This window comes from Carassius carassius, chromosome 9 (assembly GCF_963082965.1).
Source record: "Carassius carassius chromosome 9, fCarCar2.1, whole genome shotgun sequence".
NCBI classification, from domain to species: Eukaryota; Metazoa; Chordata; class Actinopteri; order Cypriniformes; family Cyprinidae; genus Carassius; species Carassius carassius.
In genome coordinates, this window is record NC_081763.1 from 13831877 (window position 1) to 13856638 (window position 24762).

Below are 24762 nucleotides of genomic sequence, written 5' to 3' on the forward strand. Positions count from 1 at the left end.
TTAGCAGACAGTACTAGTAATGTTGGGGAGTGCAGAGAGCTCCGGGATTACTGGGCTACTCTTATGCAAACACAGCAGGATTCAAGAAAATGCTGTGCATTATCATTTTACGTAACAAATAATTCATGCATGCGTGCATAACATACTGACATAGACAAACATGATGACGATGTAATACGTCATTATATTCAGTCCTTTTATAGAACACATACACATTTGGGTTATGATACATTTACATCTGCAGCAAAAAAAGGACACAGCTCCATTAAACAGCATTTAAGGTAACCTTGTTTTGCATTTTTAGCAAAATGAATTTTAAATAATATTTAGCTTATTAATTTAAAAAGATTTTCAATGCATCACATTTTGATATTTGTTCATTATAATAAATTATAAATGAATGCAGATGTTTTTTGGACATGCGTGTAACATGCAGACTAAAGAAAAATCAGGGGGGAAATATAAATCAAATGCATGTCAGCCATTTGCAGTCAGAGAAACTTGTTTTGTCTGGTTCTGTTTAAGAAGCTGGATTTGATCTCTCAGACTCCGTTTCTCTCTCACTCTTGCTCTCGCACACATGGGCTTCTTCTCTGACTTACTCCCTCTCTCTGTATCAATGAATCATTCAGGAGCTGTTGACTGACAGTGAGAAAGGTTTGTTCTTGCTCTGAATTGAAGAGCAGGGGGAAAGAAGAGTTGGCTGACAGAAGCACCACGAAGCAGAACAAAACTTGGGAGGACTGCTTTTCCTTCACTGCTTCCTGTGAACAGAGGAGCTGAGAACTGAACAGGTGAGGTCATATTTGAGTTAGAAACTTCACCTCTGAATTGCAATATATAAATATATATATATATATATATATATATATATATATATATATATATATATATATATATATATATATATATATATATATATATGGTTTACTGTACTATTATCTTACTACATATTTTATATTCTGTTTGTGACCCTTTACAAAAAGGTTTCATTTGTTAACATTATTAACTATATAAGTTAACGCAAACTAAAAATGAACAACTCTACAACATTATGCTAAACTTAACTTAATTTTGTCATTTACTAATTCATTTTTAAAATTAAAAGTTGTATATGTTAACTTTAGTGAACAAACAATGAACAAATTATTTTAATTATCTAAGACTGACAGATAAAATATTGTAAAAACATATATTGCTCACTGTTTGTTAATTTTAGTTAACTAATGTTTACTAATATGACCTTATTGTAAAGTGTTGTAAAGTGTTACAATTCTAAAATATTTCTACCAAAGATTAAAATATTATTTGGAATGTATTCTTTTTTAAAGCTATGTATTTATTTTGTACATTTGTTCTCTGTTTTATTCAAGAAATGTCTCCGAAGGATATGTTGGATTGTAAATCATATTCATAATCTATAAATGAAATGTGATGGCATGTGTATACAATTTGGTGTTATATTCAGAAGTTGAAGAGTTTAGTTTAAGTAATGTTCACATTACAGTATGTTAAATATTTGAACATTTTTAGAGACACACAGAAGAAGCTGTCAGATATGAGTCTGGGGCCTGCGTGCATTTTCCTGAGAGGAGCTAAAAACATCGTAAGTCTATTGACTTTTATCTATTATTTTATTTATGTTTTCTGTTTGTCCTGTAATATACTGGAGTGATACAGATTACACTGCTACATTACAAAATCCAGCAATTCCAAGCTGAACTCATACAAAAGCAAATAGTTAATACCCATCTCGGGTTATACATATCTGAACTGCTCTATCTAGCAGAAAAATGTCTCTTTATGCTAGTGGATATAAGTGATTAATGGGCACCTGCAGGAAATATAATTATACTTATCTGAGAGATTGATTTTAAAAGATACTTTGTAAATGTTATGTAAAGGTCATGCAGTTCTGCTGAATACAAAAATGCAGTTAAATGTGTAAAACTGATGCACATACACAAAGAGATCCTAACTGTAGCTGTTTTACAGGAGCGTCCGCTGGCTGATGAGGAGATAGACGGTAAGCCATTTGTTTTACTCTGTTTACCCTGAAATAAAATACAAATGAAACCGTATTTAAAACCAACCATTACAAACAGATATAGTTTAAATATAAGAGAGTAGCTGTTTTAAATGATTGTAAATGAACTAGTCACTTATTTTGTTAATGCACACCCCCCTTTTCTGGTTCATTTATATAACCAGATTAACTTTACAGAATAAAATGCAAACCAGATGTGAAATGCCAGATGCCAATGCAGTTCAGTGAAGTCAGCGATCAGAATCTATTACTGAAACTGCTTCTATTTAATAAACTTTTTCAATTTATTAAAACATTTGTTGATGCATTAAATTATATTATCATCAGTTTAAGTGAAAGCTGCGTGACCTCCACAAGTTTGATTTGAGAATGATTCAAATCTGAATAAAATAGTCACATGATCAGTCACAGATTTACTTGTTTGATTAGTGACCTAGACATTTAAATCTTTTTTTTTATAATAATAATAATACAAACTTTCTTTTAAGGTTAAAAAAAAACTCCAAGATTTTCCATTTATTTAAAAAGGTGGTTGTGACGAGTGGGGCGGGGCCGAGGGACATGGGAGCGAGGCCTGGTCCTCTCTCGTCCTTCACTGTCGTCGCTCCAGTTTTATATCCTTCCATCTCCTCCATGGGCCTCGAGACCGGTGGGACGAACAGGTGTAGTTCATCTCCAATCACTCCACCGGCCTCGCTCCCATGTCCCTCGGCCCCGCCCCACTCGTCACAGTGGTTATTTAGAGGCCTGTTAATTCAGTGTTAAATCTGTGTGTGTTGCAGAGCTGCGCGAGGCGTTTGCCGAGTTTGATAAGGATAAGGATGGTCTGATCAGCTGTAAAGATCTGGGCAACCTTATGAGGACGATGGGCTACATGCCCACTGAGATGGAACTGATTGAACTTAGCCAGAACATCAACATGAACCGTGAGACAACTATGTTTTGTGATTTGATGCTCCAGTCAGTGCACTTTGTGCTAATGTCTGTTCATCACTCTGCCTGAAACACTGTGGATTAATCTTAATCCATTGTAGTTTCATTTATTTATTTATCATTTATCTGTCTCTTTGTCAGTCGGAGGATGTGTTGATTTCGAGGATTTTGTTGACCTCATGGCCCCAAAGCTGCTGGCGGAAACGGCTGGAATGATCGGACTGAAAGAGTTAAAAGATGCATTTAGAGAGGTAAGAAAATGTGCCTTTTTCTTTCAATTTCAAAAACATATTTCAAATAAAACCTATAACTTAGTGTAATATTTAAATGTAATCTGTTCATATTTTTGTGTAGTTTGATATAGATGGCGACGGCACTATCACCATTGAAGAACTGAAGCATGCCATGCTAAAACTGCTTGGTGAAAATACAAACAGGAAAGAAATAGAAGCAGTGGTCCGAGAAGCAGACAACAATGGAGACGGAACCGTTGATTTTGAGGGTAAAATAGATTCATATTTAATCGAATAATGTAGGCAGCATACTTTTGTTGACCCATTGTCATAATTTACTAACTGTCATGTTTTTCCAAACCTGAATGAGATTCTTTCATTTGCTGAACACAACAGAAGATATTTCAAAGAATGCTGGTAACCTAATAGTCACTGACTTCATATTTTTCTCCTTCTACTATGGAAGTGGATAGCTACCAACAACTGTTTGCTTACCAGCATTCTTCACAGTATCTTCTTTTATGTTCCAGACAGGTTTGGAACAACTGTAGGATGAGTAATTGATGACAGAATTTTCATTTTGCTGTGAACTGTCCCTTTAATGTTTAAACATGTTAGTATTCACACAGGATCATCTTCACACTCTGTTCTAGTTAAGCACTGCCACACATCTGTAACACTGACAGATCTAAAGTACTTTTCCATGTCTGAAAATGCACGGAAAGGGATCTTTAGATACCATCCTGCTAGACTGACCTTATTTAGTAATTACCAAAGCTGAACATTCTTTAATATATTAATGTCAGAGCAGTGGAGGTGTTTCAGTAATTAATCAAGACCCACACACCTGCGCTGCTTTATCTACAGTTGGCCCAGAGGAAACAATTATATTAGAAAATAATAGAAATTCATAACAAAAATTCAAATAATAATCATTCAGGATAATAATTCTTCTAAAATGTTCACATGATGCTGACTGTTGGGAATTGAGAACCAAAGATAAAAATAATACATTTTAGTAACATCTGTTAGTTATGAACTGGATACTAAGACTTAATCTGACAGTATCAGCTTTGACTCTCTAGTTAAAACTTTGGTCTTTTTCATCTTTCTTCTTCAGAGTTTGTCAAAATGATGTCTAAAAATTGAGAACTACCCGAGACATTGAAGAAGAACTGAAAATCCCTGCAAAGAACAAAACATCTGACTCCGTTAAAAATTCAATAAAGTCACTGGAGATGGTATTATGCATATGGGAACATTATTTTACACTACTTTGTTTGTGTATATTAATACTCTTTGAGGGACACTTTGTTTTGCTTTACTGTTACATGACATCAAACACTGAATCTTCCTTAAACTCTGTAAATTATAATATTGTCATATATCAGTATTATGTAACAATATTTTGGTACATGTCTGATATATGTTCGGAAATGAATTGTGTCTTTCATTGGACATGCATACTTGAACTTTTGGCATAAAACCAAGTTAAAACCCCTCTTGGACTGTTATTAATTTTACATCAGTGTGTGTGTGTGTGTGTGTGTGTGTGTATGGCCTGATATTGCTGTAATTTGATCATCTAGGCTTTAGTTAAGCTCATCAGTAAAAATGACAAATGTCATCAGAGGATTGCTGTAGTGCATCAGTGTGTGTCTGTACATACTCATAAACAGACATTTCAAATTGAAAGCACACTGCATGAGTAAATGTTATGAAAGAAATAGTCTGCCATAATCTGCCTGTCATTTCCCTATGCAAGTTCAATCAAGATTTACATGAATTCATTTAGCAGCAACTTTTACCAAAGTTACTTACAAATAAGAGTAATAGAAAAGGACGTTTTTTTTAATAAATAATAATTTTAAATAAATAATATCAGTAATGCTACTATGAACATTTTAACTTAATGTGTGTGTGTGTGTGTGTGTGTGTGTGTGTGTGTGTGTGTGTGTGTGTGTGTGTGTGTGTGTGTGTGTGTGTGTGTGTGTGTGTGTGTGTGTGTGTGTGTGTGTACACAAAAAACATTTTTGAAATATCTTATGAAGATAAAGACGTGTGAGATGTTCCATGCATGACTTTTCAGTTTAATACAAAGTTTAAAGTATAAAATAAAAAGTGAAACATCTGTTTAAGTGGACTGGAGAACATTCTGCATTAGACCAATAATCTCAATATTGACACAGATTATTGGCACTTGTAAATTGCACTATATGGCCTGAGAAATGGCATTAAAGGCAGAGGTCACTGGGGGAAAAAATATTATAATAAATATAATCAGATCCTGCAGTCCACTAATCCCTTTAACCTCATCAGCTGATCACGCATTTCCACGAACTCCACGGCAAATCTGCTTAACTCATGCTTCTCAAACTGATCTGCTAAACCTGTGCTGCTCTTAAGAAACATCTGCTTCATGATGAACCGCTGTGCAGTCAGCATGCTGACTATACCCTCTACCTTAACTATCCAAAACCTTGCTCTCTTTTAATATAGTGGACAAGAAATATCTTCTGTAATTAAATCCTTCTATTGTTTCTGATCTGGACAGGCAGCAGCCCAGATAAACCTCTGTGCCAGATGTGCTGAATGACCTCACTAAGCCATTAATGATATCCGCTCTGTCAACGATCTGTTTCTCTTGGAACACAACAAGGAGAATGCATACACACGCACAGATTTACACAATATTACATCATAACCTGTGCATTTGTTCCAGGGTTCCTAGTAAATCATATGAGGCTTATTTGCGCTGCTGATTATTTAAATGTTTATGAATAGGGTATTTAGGATTATGTATGGATGTGTTATGGAGTCACTACATAAAGATTATAGCCTTAATGTTATCATCTGAAATAAACAAATTAGAATTAAAGCTGCAAGCAGCATTGAAAGGGCCCTTGCACCCGGAGCCAGTGAAAACAGTGAAAGGTTGGCAATATGCATTTATAGTGGTTTATATTGGAGGAAAATGTCAAAGTCATTTCTATATGCCAAATTTCCTGCTGCCAGCTGGTGACGTTATGAACTGAATATGGGCATGTAGATATCTTCAGGCCAGGACTCTTATCAAACAAGCAATTTAGGGCAGATCGGATTTATTCAAGTTAGTGTAAAACAAGTAATTTCCAGTAGCCAGCAAGTGGCTGTGATTGTGTTCAGGCCAGCACTCTTATCAAACATGTGTTTTTTGTTGCAGATTGGACATTATATGGCTGAGTAACAACAACTTCCTTTTCCATGGCAAAACATTGAAATTTGGCAGGCTACCACAGACATGCCCTTTCATGAAAGTTCAAGATCTTTGTAAGTTAACATCGCAAAGGGCTTTAGATTAGACTGACCAAATCTGGTGTCAATCTGATTAAATCTCTAGGAGTTCGTTAAAATATAGCGACTGAAAATGACAAAAAAGGAACACATTTTGCATAAAATTAAAAATGACTGGCTTCCTGTTGAGTTTCGGATTTTGCATCATGAGAATTTTTTGTAGGTTTTGGTATGTTACATGTGTGTACCGAATTTCGTACATGCACATGAAACGTAGCTGGAGGGGCACTTCGTTAAAAGTGTATAAGTGGTGCTATCAAGCTATTTTGCCACACCTAAATCTGAAATGTATACGTACATTTTCGCCATTTCCAGTGTGTGTGCATGTGCGTGTGTGTGCAAGGTTTCATCAGTTTTTGAGCATGTTCACACTCTAAAAAAACGATTTCATTTTTTCATTTCAAATATTCTGCACTAGGTCACTAATCAAATAAACAAACGCATATTGACTTTTAATGATATATACGGTCTAATGTGTAATGGGGAAAAAACTATTAAATTGCAAAATAATGCATAAATGCAATAATAATATGATAATAATTATTATAATAAAAGCATTTTCACTAGTCTCTGACTTTTGGCACTCATTCTAATTTTTATTTGTGTCTTTTTAATATTTAATATTGTGTGTAGAGAACATACAAGGTCAGTTGTTTAAAAAAAGGCAACAATTTATTTTAAGGACCAATTCTGACTATTAACTGGCATGCATATTACTTACATATTGGCTGTTTGTTAGTTATTATAGTAGTTATCATTATAGTTATTAGTAATTATAAAGCACATATTCTGCATGCCTTATTCTGCATGACCATATTTTAGATCTTTTAATTCTACTCCATACCTAAACTTAAGACTTACTATTAATATACAGCAAATTAGGAATTAATTGAGGCAAAAGTTGTAATTAATAGTTAACAGAAATTAAAGTGAAAAATTAAACCTTAAATTAAAGTGAGACCAAATTTTAAATATGATTATATTACACATACATTCACAAATATACGGTGCCCTGTAAAAATGGGTGCAGAGAAACCTTTCCCTTTCACTTTTCACTTCACAGAAATTACTATAGTACATTTTTTTATGGGTTATGAGAAGTAAAATTGTGTGCAAAGAAAATGTGTTCATTGTTTTTGTTGCTGTTGTTGTACAACTTGTTAGTCAAAATTATTAAATCTAAACTTCTGTTAACCTGAGCTCTTTTTTAATCATATTAAAGTATTATAAATGCAAATATTACATGTATTATTAAACATTAATATGTGTCAAATTTATTGCATTTAGCAAAGAAACAAAAATATTTCAGATTTTTCCTTATTTTAAGATTTTCACCCTTATTAATATTTCCTATCAATCAAGTAAAGGAAGATGTCATGGCCAAACCGCAAACATCACGAATAGTCCAAAATGTTTTCTTTACGAAACTCCAGGACTTAAAACTATAGCATATATGATTTCAGAGCAAGTCTCTGCATGGATGCCATATCGAAAATGAAAATGAATAACTGATACCTATCGTAATAGATGATGAACATAATGGGTCGCTCTGGCTGGAGCAGAGGCAAGGACAGACATGGAGTCAGAGCATGACTGAGAGAATTTGTAAAGATAAATTACATAATGCTAACCTACTTTCTTGTTTATTTATTTGTATTATTTAATCCCACTATATAGGCATTTTTCTGCTCTGATGCTACATAATCCTTTATTTATCCGTCACACTCTCCTTCTGTCTTCCACTCATTGTATGCATCTAATCCAGTATTTAAGTATTTAAAGCGGGATGTTTTCAGTTTCAAATCTTTATGATATAACAGGTTTGGTGTTCTGCTCAGTCTCTTCACCTCAGCATGTTCGCTGTGTCACATTTTACATTTTTCAAGTTTTGTTTATAAAAAAAGTCTAGCTTTCTTCATCTAACATATAAAATGCACCCAAATGACAAACTGATTAACAATTTTTCCAAAAATATGTGATAGGTGCTAACCTTTCCCTACACAAACGATCCATCCATTAATAACACTAACAACCATTAATGCTAAATCTGTGACTTGTCCCCGATTTCATCTTCTCCACTCTTTTCTCTCACTATAATCCTCTTTTGCTTTCGTCCTTTACATTAACAAACTTGATTGCTAATGTTTGTGCATTAACTAGTCAGCGCTTGCAATTTTTACGAAGGCTCAGGATATATGGGGTGGATGACAGTATTATGTTACTGTCAGATCAGATATTGAATCTATTATATGTTATAATTTTACAATATGGTTTGGTAATTTAGGTCACAACTACAAAATGTGGTTAGGAGAGCCAGTGCTCCTAACTTCCCTTCAGGAGATTTTTGAGAGGTCTGTGATCCAAGTCATATTCTCCATTAATAAGGAGAAGCCTATGAGCTGATGCCCTCGGGTAGGAGATATAGTACCTACTTGTAAGATAAATATGTACAGATTCTCCTTAATTACATCATAAATTACATTATTAAATAATACCAAATGATCTCTCTGCGTGGGTATGGGAAATGGGTTTTGTGAAATGTATTTAGTGTAATATTAATATTGTGAAGTTGAAAATTTGTAAAGCTGACCTGCTTTCTTGACAAAATTCTCTTTATGGAGACAACAAAAGATGCTAAATGAGTATTGCCCTAGTTTGCCATTCAATAGCTTACCTTTACATCCTTAACCGTGTTCATTGCGTCTAAATATTGACTTACAATTATCTAATGATGGGTTAATGAGCAAACAAATCACCCCAAGATCATCTCAAATGTTGCTCTACAACATTTAAAACTTTCTTTTTTTTATGTTTCACTGGTGCACAGAACTTTCATGAACACCTGGTCGAAAGATTTAAGGCGTTTCACATAATAAGGTGACAAGGATCTATGCTTTATATATGTAAACGTTTCTGTATTGAAAACGTGTCACTGTCGACGATCTAACATGTATATATATTTTCTGCAGTGTTTTTCAGATTGAAAAATCTGAAATTGAAGTCGAACTACACGAAGACCTAAAGGACGTCACTACCAAAGCAATCCACAAGAGGACGCTGTTGGTCACGTGGTGAGAGGACGAGGTCACATGGTGCCACACAAGCGCGTTCACGAACCTACAGATTATGAATCTAAATTGAGGATTTAATCTAAGATCACATACACGGCAACATGCTTTATTTATATCTTAGCTTTTGTACCCGCTAAAATAATATAAGATATTAAAAACAAATGTAATTTCAAATAAGTCAGGGCATAAATCATGCTTGTTAAATCAATGTTTTTACAGAAATCTACAGAAAAAGATACAAGGCAAAGCTTGCAATTTAAAAAGGCCAAAATCAGACACCTAAAAACAACAGTGCAGAAGAATCAATGGATGCACACAGCTCATGGTAGTCAATGATCTTTTCTTTTATTTGTTGTTACAGTATTGTAAATTGTACTTAACTCTCCAAAAATTCAGACCGTTCCCACCCGAGCGGAGGGGCGTGGCCTGTGGCATGTCAGTCAAAGGTGGGAGGGGCTTCAAGGCTCTTCCACTCAGTTTAAAAATGAAACCATATCCATCCACTGCTCTCAAGGACATCCGCACTGCAACCAGTGCAGAACCAAACAACTAAACCAGAAAACCGTAATGCTTGAAGCCACATGAGTTTAACAAGCCTTTCATCTCAACTTATCTTTAACCTGACATCAATGATCTTACCTCTCGAGGCATTTACAAGCTCTACCGATATTTCCTGAACAACGTGACAAATTCAACAGAATTAAGAAGTAAATTACTTAGTCATTTATTTATGTTCAAAATACATGTAGTGAAATGTTTCCTCAGACTCTCTGCGGAACGGGCTTGGGATTCGTTACTCCACTGGTGCACTCTGTAAAAAGCTGATGGTTGCAAAATGAACCAAAAACCATTAAACAGTTATAATATTTAATTATAAAAAGAAATGCCGGTATCACTTAACATATCTTAAGTGAATCCAAAAGAATTTGGCAGCAAATTATGAAGTTTAAAGTCAGACTGCACAAACCACGGATACACATGCATACTGTGCACATTCACGCTCATGGAAATGGACATGTCCTGGGTAAGGGATGACAGTATCCTGTTTGGAAGGGCTTGATGATGTGGCACGTTGTGATTGGCCACCAGGGCTGAAGGAGGTAAAATAAAAAGAAGCCTCTATTGTGTTTGTTCCATTCTTTAGGCTCTCCCTAGTCCTCGCCTGCTTTCATCCCTCGCACAGACCCTTGGCTACGCATCTGAAAATTAAAACAAACAGATTTAATAATAATCTGTCACATTTAAGTTTTTTTAAAGAAAAAAATTAATACTTTTATTTAGTTAGGACAGATTAATCAAAAGTGACAGTACGATTTTTAAAAAGGAAAAAAAAAATGTATCAAGATTTCCCACAAAAATATCAATCAGCACATCTGTTTTTTACATTAATAATAAGAAGAAAAGATTCGGTTACACTTTACAATAAGGTCTCATTAGTTCATGTTAGTTAATGCATTAATAAAACAAAACAATTACAATGGACTAGGGCTGTAGCTATCGAATATTTTAGTAATCGAGTATTCTACCAAAAATACCATCAATTAATAATCGGATAAAATGTGTTTTTGCTTAAAGTGCAATATTAATTATGCAAGAGAAAATAAGACTCCTAGGTCTCTTAAAATTAACAACTAAGTTTCCTTTTTTAGAAAAAAAAAATATATATATTTTTTTAAATGCATAGAATGCAATGCATACATCAAAAATAAACATTTAATTATTACCCATTGTTTCTCTGTCTGTACTTGTACTGTGAACAATGACAATAAAGTTGACAGATGAATTAAGTGCATTTAAAGGAGCATTGCGTAGGTTCTGAAATTTCGAACCGTTACTGACACCAGTTGCCGTTAGAGGAACTGCAGCCAGTCTCATGCTCGTTCTCAGTGCGCACGCTCTTTTTTTTTTTTTTTTTTTTACTTACGAGGAGTGTCCGTGGGTGTCTGAATTGTGCTGGAGGCTGGTCGCTTCTTTCCATCCGCAGAGTCCTTTTGAAAACACTTTTGCCGCTGCTTACTATAATGGCTGGTGTGCCATACTGTTGTAAGCCCAACCGTGGTGGACAGTCGAGGTGTCATTCTTTTTTTTACATCATGGTTGGCTCATACATGTACAAATGAAAACTCTATCTTAAAGATTTTTTTTAAGTAAAACTCTCCACATAGCTCCTTTAAGTGCCATTCAGTTGGGGTTTTAAATAAAGCATTTTCTGAGATGCACATTAAACACATAGAACCACATAGGACCACAGCCTGCCTTCCAAACCGTGCGGTTCACGGCCCATAGACAGACAAAGCCTATACTTCTGAGGGAAGGCAGCTTCTGCTCTTCATGCCAGGGCAATACTCAAGGTGTTTCAGGCAGACGGTGGCACAATAGCGCTGACGTCATCAGGGATTTGCGCGCGGCAACTGATCTCACGCTGATGACTACTAAGCGCTCTGCTCAGCCGTTTCATGGGGCTCATGGTCGTCCTTACAGGCACCTATGGCTTACCCTAGCTGACCTGGAAGACGCGGACCGTAGGACGCTCCTAAATGTTCCAGTTGCTCCCTCCGGCCTCTTTGGTGACGCCATAGAGTCATAGAGCGTTTCTCAGAGATGCAGAAAGCGCGCCAAGGCGATGAGCCACGTGATGCCCCGTCGCTCACTCCAGTCATCATCTGCGAGGTTCTCCTCTTCTGCACCTCGTCAGGCTCTAACACCAGCTAAAACAGCCCGCCGTGGCACCCCGCTCTGAACCGGACGCTCGTTTCGGCCGAACAACCCATGCGCTGAGCCACAACCCATGATTGTAATGGCCTCGTGAGGGCGCGAGAGTGCCAACACCACATAAACACGGTGTCACTCTCCCTGTTCAGATGCATCATGTCCCCCATGTTCCTTCGGGCGACGATTGCTATGTCTGTTTAAATGCTGTTTGTGTGAGTTCCACAATAAAAGCATGTATACAATCAACAAAAGAGCTTTACTTCCTCTTACACTCAACACTGTGTCACTCGCCCTGTCTCAAACAGCGCAGAGCCACAACCCATGATTATAATGGCCTCTCGAGGGCATAAGAGTGTCACACCATTATATAGCCAACGCGAACCACCCTCCCACCAGTGCTTCTAGCCTCGCGGGGGCGGGGCCCTGGTCAAAACAAGTCATCAGTGGCTGTAGACCTAACGTGTCCGCGGTGTCATTTCATGGACGGTAGGAGGGCTATCCCGGGAGTTTCGCCGTGGATACTGGGAATAATTCATGACGGATATTCTCTCCAATTCAAACGCTGGACCACGCTTCAATGGCGTGGTCCCGTCACTGACTTTGCCCCAAAACCGTCCTGTTCTGCGACAGGAAGTTCTCAGTGTGCTCGAGAGGGAGCAATAAAGCGAAATTTCCCCTCAGATCGAGCGGAATGCGCATGTTGAATTATCTGGACGATTGGCTGATTTTAGCCCACTCAAGAGATGTGCTATCAATCATGTGGAAACAATGCTTCGCCGTTTGGATACACTGGGACTGCGTGTGAATATGCAAAATAGTGTGTTTTTACGAGTCGGACTGTAACATATCTGGGAATATGTTTGGACTCGATTGCGATGCGAGCCCATCTCTCTCTAGAGCATTTCATCGACTCTGCGCTGTTTCAGACCGGGCGGGTCGTTTTAACTGAGGGAATTTCAGAGGCTTCTGGGACTGATGGCGGCGGCTTCTTCAGTGTGCCATCTGGGTCTGCTACATTGCGGCCGCTACAGTTTTGGCTGTAACTCGAGTTCCGCCGAGGGCGTGGTCTTCGGTCCACAAGCACATACGGTCATTCACAGTTGCGTCAGCACTCTGAGACCGTGGAACAGCAAGGATATGTTCAGCCCAGGAGTTCTCTATGAACGCGTCTACTTCAGGCTGGGGAGCAGTGCGTCTGGGCGTACCTGCCTCAGGCCTGTGGTCGGAGTCAAGGAGAAGGTGGCACATAAACCGTTTGGAATTAAAAAGGGAAGCGGTGTCCTTAGCCCTGCAAGCCTTTCGGTCGAAATTGGAGTGGCAACATGTACTGGTTCAAACCGACAACACGTCTGTGGTCCCGTACATAAATCGCCAGGCCTGCGTGCGCTCCAGAGCTCTATTCAAACAGGCAGCGAGTCTCCTGTTGTGGGCGGACCGACACTTAATCTCCATAAGAGCGTAGCACAACCCCGGTACTTTGAACCGTGGAGTGAGCATGCTTTCGAGGAACAGGATTCCTCAAGGAGATGGAGGCTTCACCCAGGATCAGATCTAATGATTTGGGAGGGAGGAAGTGGATTTGTTTGCCACGAGCGAGAAAACACACTGTAATCTCACTCCCCCCTGCCGGGAAATGCTCTGAAAGCGCCTTGGAGACTTTCATGAGTTTTGGTGAACGATATTACATCGGTTTCGGACCTGGCGACTGTAATGTCACTCTCCGGCCGAGACCGGGTTTCGTTCCGAAGTCACTCAATACACCGTTTTGTTTCCCTGCCCGCCTTATCTGTTGAGCCGTCAGCCTCGCGTGATGCTGATGCTCAGAGCGCCGGGACCCTGTTAGGGTTTTACAGATGTATATGGATCGCTCGGCCGCCTTTCGTCAGTCGGACCAGCTGTTCGTGTGTTGGTGGATGTAATAAGGGACGTGCTGTTTTTAAACAGAGACTTTCTCACTGGATCGTGGATGCTATCGAATGCAAGGCGAAGGATTATCCCCTCAACATCATAGCTCATTCTGCGAGGACAATATAAATGCTTCCTGATCGGCCTGGTCTAGAGGTATGTCTGTCCAGTATTTATGTTTTGCTGCTGGCTGGTCTTCCCAGAACACAATTGCCAGGTTTTACAAGCTGGATGTACCCTCTGTAGAGTCACATGTACTTTCGGTGAGTTAAGTTTTATTTATTCTGTTATAACCAGCTATACAGTAGTTACCATGGCTGCTAACTCTGTGTTATGGTTTATATGGTTTATGCAGTAGTCACCGCAAACGCCGTCGACTCTGTTTAACTCTCATGCTTCAGTGCTTATTGTGTTGTGTCTGTCCTGGTTAGTGCAGACTTCGATTTATTGCTTGAAGTTATGCAAATTTTGTTAGGGTCGGAGCAGATGTCTCATTGGTCTAGTTCCGCCTATCAGATGCAAGCCCTCTTAGCGACACGGCCATTGGCTAGAACTGTCCTGCTTATGTGTGGGGGTGATTGTCTCCGTTCAGGGCTTATCTTCACTGCTCTCACGACGGGATTTTATACAGTTCCCATATACGTCTTAGCTGACGTAATGTTGAGTTACCGCCTCGAGAGGGAACGTCTCCGGTTACTATCGTACCCTCGGTTCCCTGAGAGGCGGGAACAAGACATTACGTTAGCCGCCGTGGTCGCTGTTTGATCAGCTGTGCTAGCGTTCAGTCGTGATTCTGACGTAATTTTCGCACCCATGCATTTTATACTGTCCGCTGTCCTGTCAGTATTTGCATGCTTCGCTTCAATTGGCCAGCTGCCCCCAGCTGGCATTAGCCAATAAGATTTCAGAGAAAGTGAAGAAGGGAGGAGTTCCCATATACGTTTTAGCTGACGTAATGTCTCGTTCCCGCCTCTCAGGGAACCGAGGTTACGATAGTAACCGGAGACATTCTGTGTATGTGATGTGACGCTAGTTTTACTCAAATCAAACGGTCAAATGCTCATGAAGTGACTGTCAGGGCAGTTCTGGAGATGTTGTTCATGTGTTCACGTCTTTATTTAGTGAGACAGCAGACGCTGAATTCACCGCGAGCTTCATGCGCGCTTCCGTGTTTAAAGAATGAAGATGCGCTTCAGCTTCATTAATTAACAAAGACATGCAGAACATGCAAGATTCATATTTAAACAGACTATTTCGGTTTAATATTTACAGATATTAGTCCATATAGTGATTTGATGTAAGTGCAATGACCTATTTTGGATTAATTCATTCAAAATGTGGCAAATTCCGTGCCATTCCGTTTTTATGACTGGATTCCGCGATTCCCTCCGCGTTTTCTGCATCGCGGGAATCATAGGGCCCTAGTTGTGGTATGCCAGCACTATCTTGCAATGGACACACGCCACAACGTTCTCTTTACGTTTGCCCGCGCCCTCAAATCAAAACACTGCTGACTCCTTGCAGTATGCGATTTCGGAAGCAGCGCTTGTGTCTCCTTCCGCTTTTTGGGTGACGTAAACGCGTTGTCTCACATTAAAAAAAATAATTGCCAAAGAACCTGACGTGAGATTTAAAATAAATTAAAAGAGGCTTCGACGCAGAGGAATTTGTCTCAATCATTTTTTGCAATCGAGTTACTCGAGGAATCGTTTCAGCCCTACAATGAACAACACGTTTGTTAAAGTATTTATTAATCTTTATTTAAAAATAAGTTCATAAAAATGCAACTCTTCATTGTCAGTTCATGTTAGCTTAGGTCTATTGAAAAATATTAACGTCCAACTTTTGAGTTGAATAATGCATTAGTAAATGTTTCAATTATGTAATTTAGTTCACATGAACTAACAATGAAAAATACTAGGTATTTAAAGTTAAATAACGAAACATTATTGTAAGGTGTTAAATTATTATTACTGTATTTTTGATCAAACACATGCAGCATTGGTGAGCATAAGAGACTTTCCAAAATTGACCGAAAATGATGATTAAAATACCTTTGGAACATCAAAGTCCAGCTTTATGTAACATAAAACTGATAAGAGTGTATATCCAGGTATAAATCATCTCCATTAATCTTAATAAATCCGGATGTCTTGCAGTCATTCTGTTGATGATGGAAGAACTGTGTTGCATGGTTTCTACAGAAACACAAACCTGGTCCAACTCCCTCTGTGTTTCTTCCTCCATCCTACGAATGTCATCCATAGTGAGGTCCACCCAGCGGTCCAGCCAACAGAAGAGCTGCCGATGGAAATTAGTGAAAAGCCTTTTCTCCTGCTACTCAAACAGAGAGAGAGAGAGATGGGGATGATATTAGTACAACAGCATGAACAAAGACTTATTAACACCTCACAAGAGCAGTCAAATCACCAAGAATCTAGTCCCATTGGTCTGAAAAGTGATAGGAACAACTCCCAACATCAGGGCTGATTTCATGTAGTTTGCTCATACTTCATAGTATATTGCACTCTGTTTGCCATTTATTATTAATATAGGAATGAATTTTTGGCTTTAGTTCTATTGGAGGTATTGTGCAAATTTTTAGGTCTGCTGATAATGCCTTTTTGCAGCAGTGTCTGCTTTCTCATTTGCTGTGATTCCACAGAGCCCAGGTACCCAACCAGATATTACATTTAAGACCCATTAGTTCCAGCAGACAGGACTATGAATCTGTAATTTTAAGAAAATGTATCTGGTTGCATAAGTCTTTATGTAATCCAATTCCAATATTGTTAGGGGGTTTATGCAGATGATACATGGTCCTCATTTTTTGATCCATCAGTAACTATAGGGATAGAATCATTTCTCTGACATAGATGAGTTGTTGTTGAAAGTTAACCAGCACAAGTAAGTAACAAGTAAGTAAGTTAAGTGTTTTTGTGCTGGTGCCATATTGAATTCTTCAGTGCTGATGGATCACCTTATGAATGAAGTTCTCCACACGTCCCTGCAGACCCCACCAGCGAAAGTGAACCGTCACCAGCTTGTACGCTGTCATATAGGGACAGTTACCATTATGAAGCTCTTTCTGCAAGAGACAGAGATGGGTGGGTGCATGAGGAACAGATATTGTAGATAATCACTCACTTTGATAGCTAAATACAATCGATGTGAACAGAAACTGTGCATTCAAGACTGAATGAGAATATCAATGACAGCATTAGCTCAGTTCTCTGAAAAGAATAAATCCAAAATGGAAGACAAGGCTAGAGAAATATGTTGATATCAAATAAACCTATTTCAGTACTTAAAAGTATCAATAAAAAAGTAGCTTACTGTAATTTAAACTGTTTAACTCTTGTGTCATGCCAGCTACAATAGATATACTTAAGGCAAGAATCAAGTGAAAAATAGAAAGCTAAATAAATAACAAAACCATATATGCATAAAAGATTTCTAAATGTAACCTTTTATAAACAAAATCCAACAAAAACATACAAAACAAATCAACAAAAAGTAAAGACTCCTAGAAATGTTCAAGACATCACAAACAAGCTTCAGAGATAATGGACTCTGGTATAAGGGGCATAAAGAAGGACCTTCAGCCATTAACAAAAATTTGTAGGATGCTGCCTTAAGGTGCAACATTGATATTTTACCGTTGTTCACTGAATTTTTCACAGACAAAATGCAGTTATTTCAAAAGAAATCCACACAATCTGAAATCGTGCATGAGGACTAAAGATTTCCCCACATGGATTTGGTGTGAAAGTGAATTCTATGTGCTGTGCATTATGTATCACTACACTATTGACAATAAGCAATGAACCTGTAAAAGGCAGCTTTCTATGTAGGGAGTATTCAACAAGGCAGCTCACTAGGGGTTTGTACTTTTGTGTTTCAAAATGCATATATGAATATGGCCTTTTGTGTACCTTCCATTCAGGTCCCAGAGGTCCTCTCCCAGTTTTCTCTGAGTGGTAGATGGCAGGGTCCTCTTCTGGTTTATAGTCCTGAGAGATGAATGAAACAGAGATGGAGGGATGAGGAAGGAAGATGACAAATATAAAAGCAAAATGGCAGGTCAACAGAGAATTCTGTGCTTATGTATGGATTTGATTTAAATCTGTAGGATTTTAATGAACTCGACATGAAGTAGAATAAGATTAAGACCTGGAGCGTCTTTAGCACTAATACAAATTCGGGACCTATAATTTGACAAACACAGAAATGCACTTGTCTATTTCAACTCACCACATCATCCACCTGAGAGCGATCAGCTATATCGATCGGCACAATCTCAATGTCCTCCCACTCCTCAGGGGGAAGACCATGAGGCTGCATGAGAGGAAGAATACAACATTTCAGTGCAATTTACTCAGACGTATAGGGGTAGAATTGTTGTATTATTCCAAATAAACAGATTATGATCCACAAATAAATGTAAAGATATTTACAAAAAATGTACATATCGACAAATAAATAAAATGAGATCCACAGATAAATCTCAAAGTTTCACAACAATAATTAAATTCAATGTTAATGAACAGGTTAATAAATAACATGATTGGTAGTAGCGAGAACGTGCTATTATTGGTCAGCAAAGTGTGGCTGTTATCTGATTGGCTCTAGTAGATGGTGGGAGGAGTTTATACTTTTGTGGATTGTCAGCGTCTTGACATTAGAAATGTTTCAAAATCCACAAATGTTTCAAAATCCACAAATGCACAGCAAGCGATCTACAAATGTACAGGACACGATTCACAAATGAATGGCAGGCAAAGTTGTGACTGAGACATAAAAATGTATTTTTATGAATATGGCTTTTATTTTAAGACTCTCTGGTTGAAAGACTCCACCTGTAGCATCTGTCGCAGAGTTATTTGGCACGTAAAGTTGCCGATAAACTGTGAATTAACACTCACATTCTCAGTTGTTTCCATGTCTGGTTTATGCCAAGTTTCTATCTTAATGAAGAAATCATCCTTCATGTATTCATTCTGAAAAGCAGAAGGAGAGCTTCACAAAGTGAATTCATTTTTAATACAGTATTCAGATCAAAAGAGTGAGACATGCTGACTAAACTCTGATTCAGCAAAAACAACCCATGAGGAGTCTAGAATGATCTCAGAGCGTGATGATTTCAAAAACACACTTACTGTAACAACTGCGGTGTCCCATGATTGATTCAGTTGTGGGAATGAAGAGAACAACGACATTGACAATGAGAAAAGTGATTTTTTTTTTTTACAGATCAGTAATTTATCCATGTATTAAATGCAAAAGCAAAAGAAAGGGGTTGAATTATGCACTCTCATTCATATTTAATCACTTATTCACACATGCACAAAATAATTAGTATTTACTAACTAGTGCGACAGTATGGATAGGCGTTCCAGGCTTTCTCATGAAAAACCAGGGCTCCTTCAGGGGCAAACATCTGAATAAAACCGGGAACCTTGCTGTAAAGACAAAATTAATATTCATACTATTGCTTGGGAATAGTTGTAAAACAGAGAAGTTGTCACAAGGGCTGCATGTCATTAATTATAAGACTCAGAAGACCAATTACACAAAAGCTTTTCTTTTCTAAAAGTGGTTTAGTATATTTATTTTAAACAATGCAATAATTACAATTAATTTTATGAATATTATCCTTCAAACGTAATGTTTGTTTGATAACAAAGCAAACACAATTATACATTAAAGCAAGTGTCAAGTATGTAATAAATCAATTTTAACCAAAAAAAAAAAAAAAGGTTTTTAGGACGAAAGTATTTTATAAACATATGGGCAGAGACAAGATGCCACATTCATTTTATAGTATAACTCCTACATGTGTTATTACAGTTATCATTAACATCTTTGCAATTGTTTTATTGTTTACATTTAGCTGAAAAGTCTATTATTGTGACTTAACTCATGTAATGTGAAACATGTCCCATGATTCAGTCAAATCTTTTTTTTTTTTTAATTATGGAATTTCCAAATATTTTTGTTCATTTTTTTCCTTAGTGAGACAAAGTAAGAAGTGTGGAACTTACCCCAGAATTCCCAAAACAGTACTGATTGGGGTCTTTTAAGATTTTCTTTATATTTTTGAAAGTCTCTTATGCTCACCAGGGCTGCATTTATTTTATCAAAAACACAAAAACTGGAATACTGTGAAATAATATTTATAATAACTATAGAATATATTTGAAAACCTAATTTATTCAAAGCTGAATTGTCACAATGTTTCTGAAAAATCCTTCTTATATTCTAACTTGGAGCTCAAGAAACATTTCTTATTATCAATGTTGAAACAGTTGTGGAGCTTAATATGTCTGTGGAAACTGTGATACATATTTACAGGATTCTTTAAATAACAGAAAACATAAAAAAACCAGCATTTATTTAAAATAGTTAATTTTTTAACTTTTGTAATATATACTGTTATATATACTGACCCCAAGTTAATGGCAGTCAGTGTACATTTCACTCCATATAACTAGAATAGTAAGTGTATTTGCTAAACAGAAGATGTTTCTGCTAGAGCTTCCTACAACAATTCTGAGATCACAGTCTTATCTTACTGATAAAGTGCAACCAGCATGGCTGTCAACATCATTAAAGCCTCTACACATGCTCTCACCTGTGTATGTGGTAGATCTTGTGGGTGTACTGGCCCTTCTCTCCGTCCTTCTCATAAGGTTCATTTCGGAGGACCTCGATCCCTTCTCCTCCTCCTGTGTTGTTCTTACTGGCCTCTGCAACCGAGTACAGTTGGCCAACCTGGTACTGAGAGCGGGGCGAGCGGGTGTTACATAAATTACTAGTGTCAACTGCCCACCAGTTCACAGCACAACAGAGACAAACAATGCAATGCAGAAGAGGTGCTGCTGACTCCATTAAAGTGAAGGAAGCTGTCTAAATATTTGCTTAAGCAGAAGTGTTTCTTCTAATACCCAGCTGACCACAGCAGCCGGTTACTGAAAAAGCAGGCACTCTTACCTCTTCTACTGAACATGGCAACAGCACCTGGCTGAACAGAGAAGTGAGCAGAGGTTAAAAACCGCTCAGACTCATTTATTCTCTCATATCATAGACAACTGCCTCGCGTCGCGCCTGTATAACGGGTGTGTCGTTAGCCGGCCCCGCTTTATTTGGCCATTAACCGGCATTTAAACACCCAACAGAGTCTGAACTCAATATATAACTCTTATTAATTACCCATCCTATCATGCTGTGGTGAATAGCGGCGTCGGTGAGGACGCAGTCTAATAAACTCTATAATACTGTATCAGGCAGGCTAACGTTAAGCGGCTAGCGTCACATCCAAATCACGGGCTTAAAATTATCTGTTTATTATTCCATATGGTCAATTGTTTAAAATAAAGCAGCAGCTGACTATAAAAAACAGCGTAACTGGAACTAGTTAATGTATACAGTGAAAGCCACTCACTATTGCTTGATGAGTACCATCCCGAATCTGGACAGAACAGTACATTCAACAACAGACTGCGGTCGCCGGAAGTGAGGCACGCGCGTCATCAGTGGAGAGGGGCGTGAGGAGGACACGCAGGGGGCTGAGAAGAGAGAGAGAGACCATGATGGGAAGGGAATTTCGGGCGACTAACAGTCTTGTCTGATATAAATTAAACAGTAGAGACTGAGTATTCTTCTCTTTCCTCATTGTAAAGTCTAAAGATAGATAGATAGATAGATAGATAGATAGATAGATAGATAGATAGATAGATAGATAGATAGATAGATAGATGACAAGTAATGCGAGTTATGCAATCAGATTACTTTTTCAAGTAACTAAGCATGCAGAACTGGGAAGTAACTGATTACATGTAATCTGGATTATGTAATAAGATTCCAAAAATCAAGTAGGCCTACTTGTAATTAGATAAAATTACATTTGAAAATACTCATAATCAGTAACATTTTTATTGATTACATATTATTTCACACAATAGCAATATATTATTGGTAATTTATTGATTCTCTGTAATTTTTCTTTTTAATCTTTAAATTTTTTCTTTCTAAAATATCGTAGCGCATTCATTCAGAAAGTCTTCCAGTTTTGTGGACATTCACACAAAAGACCAGTCAATAATCAGCTGGATACAGCATTTGACCACTGGGTTTACAAAAATCATTTTCAGGGGAAAGATGCATTTCAGCTTTGCATCAAGTACTTATGAACACATTCATTTTTATTTGAATTATGGTGGGTGGGTTAACCGTGTATTACTATCTCTTTGGAAGGCGTTTGTCTTTCAAAAACATTAAAATGCACATATTCATGTTATTTACATGTAATACATGGATTCCCAAACTTTCCTGTCATCTGAACCTCTTTTACCTATATTTACATGAATACCCTTGAGATTTTAAAATAAATATGTTGATAATTAAGTGTAACATTTGCATGTTCACAGTTCTTTTCTTTTTTTTCTTTTTTTTTTTATTATGCTTGCAAACAATAGAGATGACAAACATGGTATACAATTTTGTATCAGAATTACAAAAATGTCAATACAAAATATAGTAATAATGTACGGTTCAATGTCATCTGAACATACAAATTATCAGAACATAACTAAGACAAATAAAAATAAGGAGAAATGAAGAAGAAGAAAAAAAAGAATCATGAGGGTAAGACATCTTATACATCATTTAGTGTATACAAATTAAAATCATTACAATTTGAAATAGTTTTAATAGCTTTCTTATTTACTGAGGATGAAATAGTGTTAAGGTACATTTTAAATTCTTTCAAAAAAACAATAAAAATTGGTTTGTTATTGGTGAATTTACATTTATGAATGTAAAATTTGCCAATAAAATAAAATAAATTAATAACAAAGCAGGCTTTTTTTTATTGGGGTCAGACTCAAAATATCCAAAAATAATGTCTTTAAAGGTTACTGATATATCTTGCTGGATATTATCATTAATAAATATTTCAATATATTTCCATAGTTGTTCAGTATAGAAACAAGACCAAAATAAATGATAAACAGTTTCTGTGTGAACTTGGCAAAATGAGCATTTTGTGTCAATATTACTTTTATATTTAATCATAAAATATTTAACAGGGTAGAATTTATTTATTATTTTAAAGGACACTTCTTTTACTTTATTAGTTAGAAAATATTTCTGTTGTAAGGACCAAATCTTTTTCCAATTTAAGTTTTTAAATAAATTACTCCAATAAGAAATTGCAGGAGAAACAGAAATGATATTATCAAGAAAAAGAGATCTAACTTTATTATTTCTTTCTTTTTTTCCTGAAAAACATATTTTACCTATTGGAGTTTCGGTTGGCTCAGGAAAAGTAGTAATTATAGAAGGAGAGTGAATGTAGTTTTTAAAGAGGACACAGATTCCTGATGGTATTGCTCCCATGACTATGGCAAACTCTTTGGGGGTAACTGGCATATTGTATTCAGACATGTTCACAGTTCTATGAAGTTGGTTAATGGTCACATGATGCAGGTAAACAAATTTCATATTTTTAGTAAGTGTTTTATTTTGATTGATGATATTTTTAAACAATTTCTTTTAATTTTACAGTATTATGATTTAATTTTTAGCTTTTCATTAAACTCATGAACCCCCTGCAGTTGCTTTACGAACCCCAGTTTGGGAATCCTTGATGTAATATAATGTTTAATGCACTTCATGTTGTTAATAACATCAAATGGAATATATTTTCTTACTCTTACTCTATTTTTATATCAATATGGTACAATTGTCCTGTTTAAATCAATGTGATAAAAGAGTTTGGTAATAGTAATTTAAAATTAATCAAAAAGTAGTCCGTAATGGATAAATTTATAACTATAACTATGCTAGTAAGGTAACAAATTACTTTTTCATTTACAAGAAAATATCTGAAATACTTTTAAAATAAGTACTGGCACTTAATTTGTTTTTCCATTTATTGACTGACAGCTCTCCTGTCCCTATGTAGTGCAGAAGTTGTATGTGCACTGTGTAAACACGATGGTTACTGTAGTTCTAGAATAAATGTGAACATGCATTTACTCACTTGCACAAAAACAGATTCACTATTCTTCAAAATAAATTCAATTTAATTCTAGTTTATTTGTATAGCTCTTTTTACAATACATATTAATTGCAAAGCAACTTTACAGAAAATTAAGTTTCTACAATATTTAGTAGTGGCTTATCAGTGTTGACTGTCAGTTTATGTTCATATGACAGAACTGTACAGAAAAATTAATTAAAGTTGTAATCAAACAGATGGTGAACACTATTAACAGCAATTATTATATAATGCAATCACACTTATAGCAAAATTTGTTAGTTCTGTATGTTGTTTCAGGGCTAGCATCATCTGAGTTCCTCTGAGGTGTTGGCATTATCTCTTTTCAGGTGTTCGGGATCCAGACTGAAGCTTGTGTAAATCCTAGTTACTTTTTTTCTCAGTAACTGTAACAGATTACAGTTACATTTATTTTAAAATGAAATTACATAATTCCGTTACATGTAACTAGTTATGTCCCAACAC

General features: G+C 36.7%; 2 protein-coding genes across 3 annotated transcripts; one reads left to right on the forward strand and one right to left on the reverse strand.

Moving 5' to 3' along the window:
- Window positions 1–74: 74 nt before the first annotated feature.
- LOC132148570 (calcium-binding protein 5-like) lies at window positions 75–4713 on the forward strand. 2 transcript variants are annotated; one of them, XM_059557263.1, is made up of 8 exons: window positions 75–281; window positions 633–794; window positions 1534–1606; window positions 1996–2026; window positions 2830–2973; window positions 3122–3231; window positions 3335–3482; window positions 4334–4713. In XM_059557263.1, exons 3-8 carry the CDS (start codon window positions 1559–1561, stop codon window positions 4360–4362), a joined length of 510 nt encoding a protein of 169 aa, XP_059413246.1. In that variant the 5' UTR covers window positions 75–281; window positions 633–794; window positions 1534–1558; the 3' UTR covers window positions 4363–4713. The 2 variants fall into 2 exon arrangements, with proteins under 2 accessions (XP_059413246.1, XP_059413245.1); XM_059557262.1 differs by lacking the exon at window positions 75–281 and having other exon boundaries at window positions 566–794.
- Window positions 4714–9940: 5227 nt separating this feature from the next.
- Window positions 9941–21814, reverse strand: LOC132148993 (phosphatidylinositol transfer protein beta isoform-like). Its single transcript, XM_059557845.1, has 11 exons — window positions 21679–21814; window positions 21228–21258; window positions 20869–21014; window positions 19605–19696; window positions 19394–19401; window positions 19160–19234; window positions 18489–18572; window positions 18170–18247; window positions 17215–17322; window positions 16449–16571; window positions 9941–10816 (listed from the first exon to the last, which is right to left on the reverse strand). Exons 1-11 carry the CDS (start codon window positions 21765–21767, stop codon window positions 10769–10771), a joined length of 882 nt encoding a protein of 293 aa, XP_059413828.1. The 5' UTR covers window positions 21768–21814; the 3' UTR covers window positions 9941–10768.
- Window positions 21815–24762: the final 2948 nt, after the last annotated feature.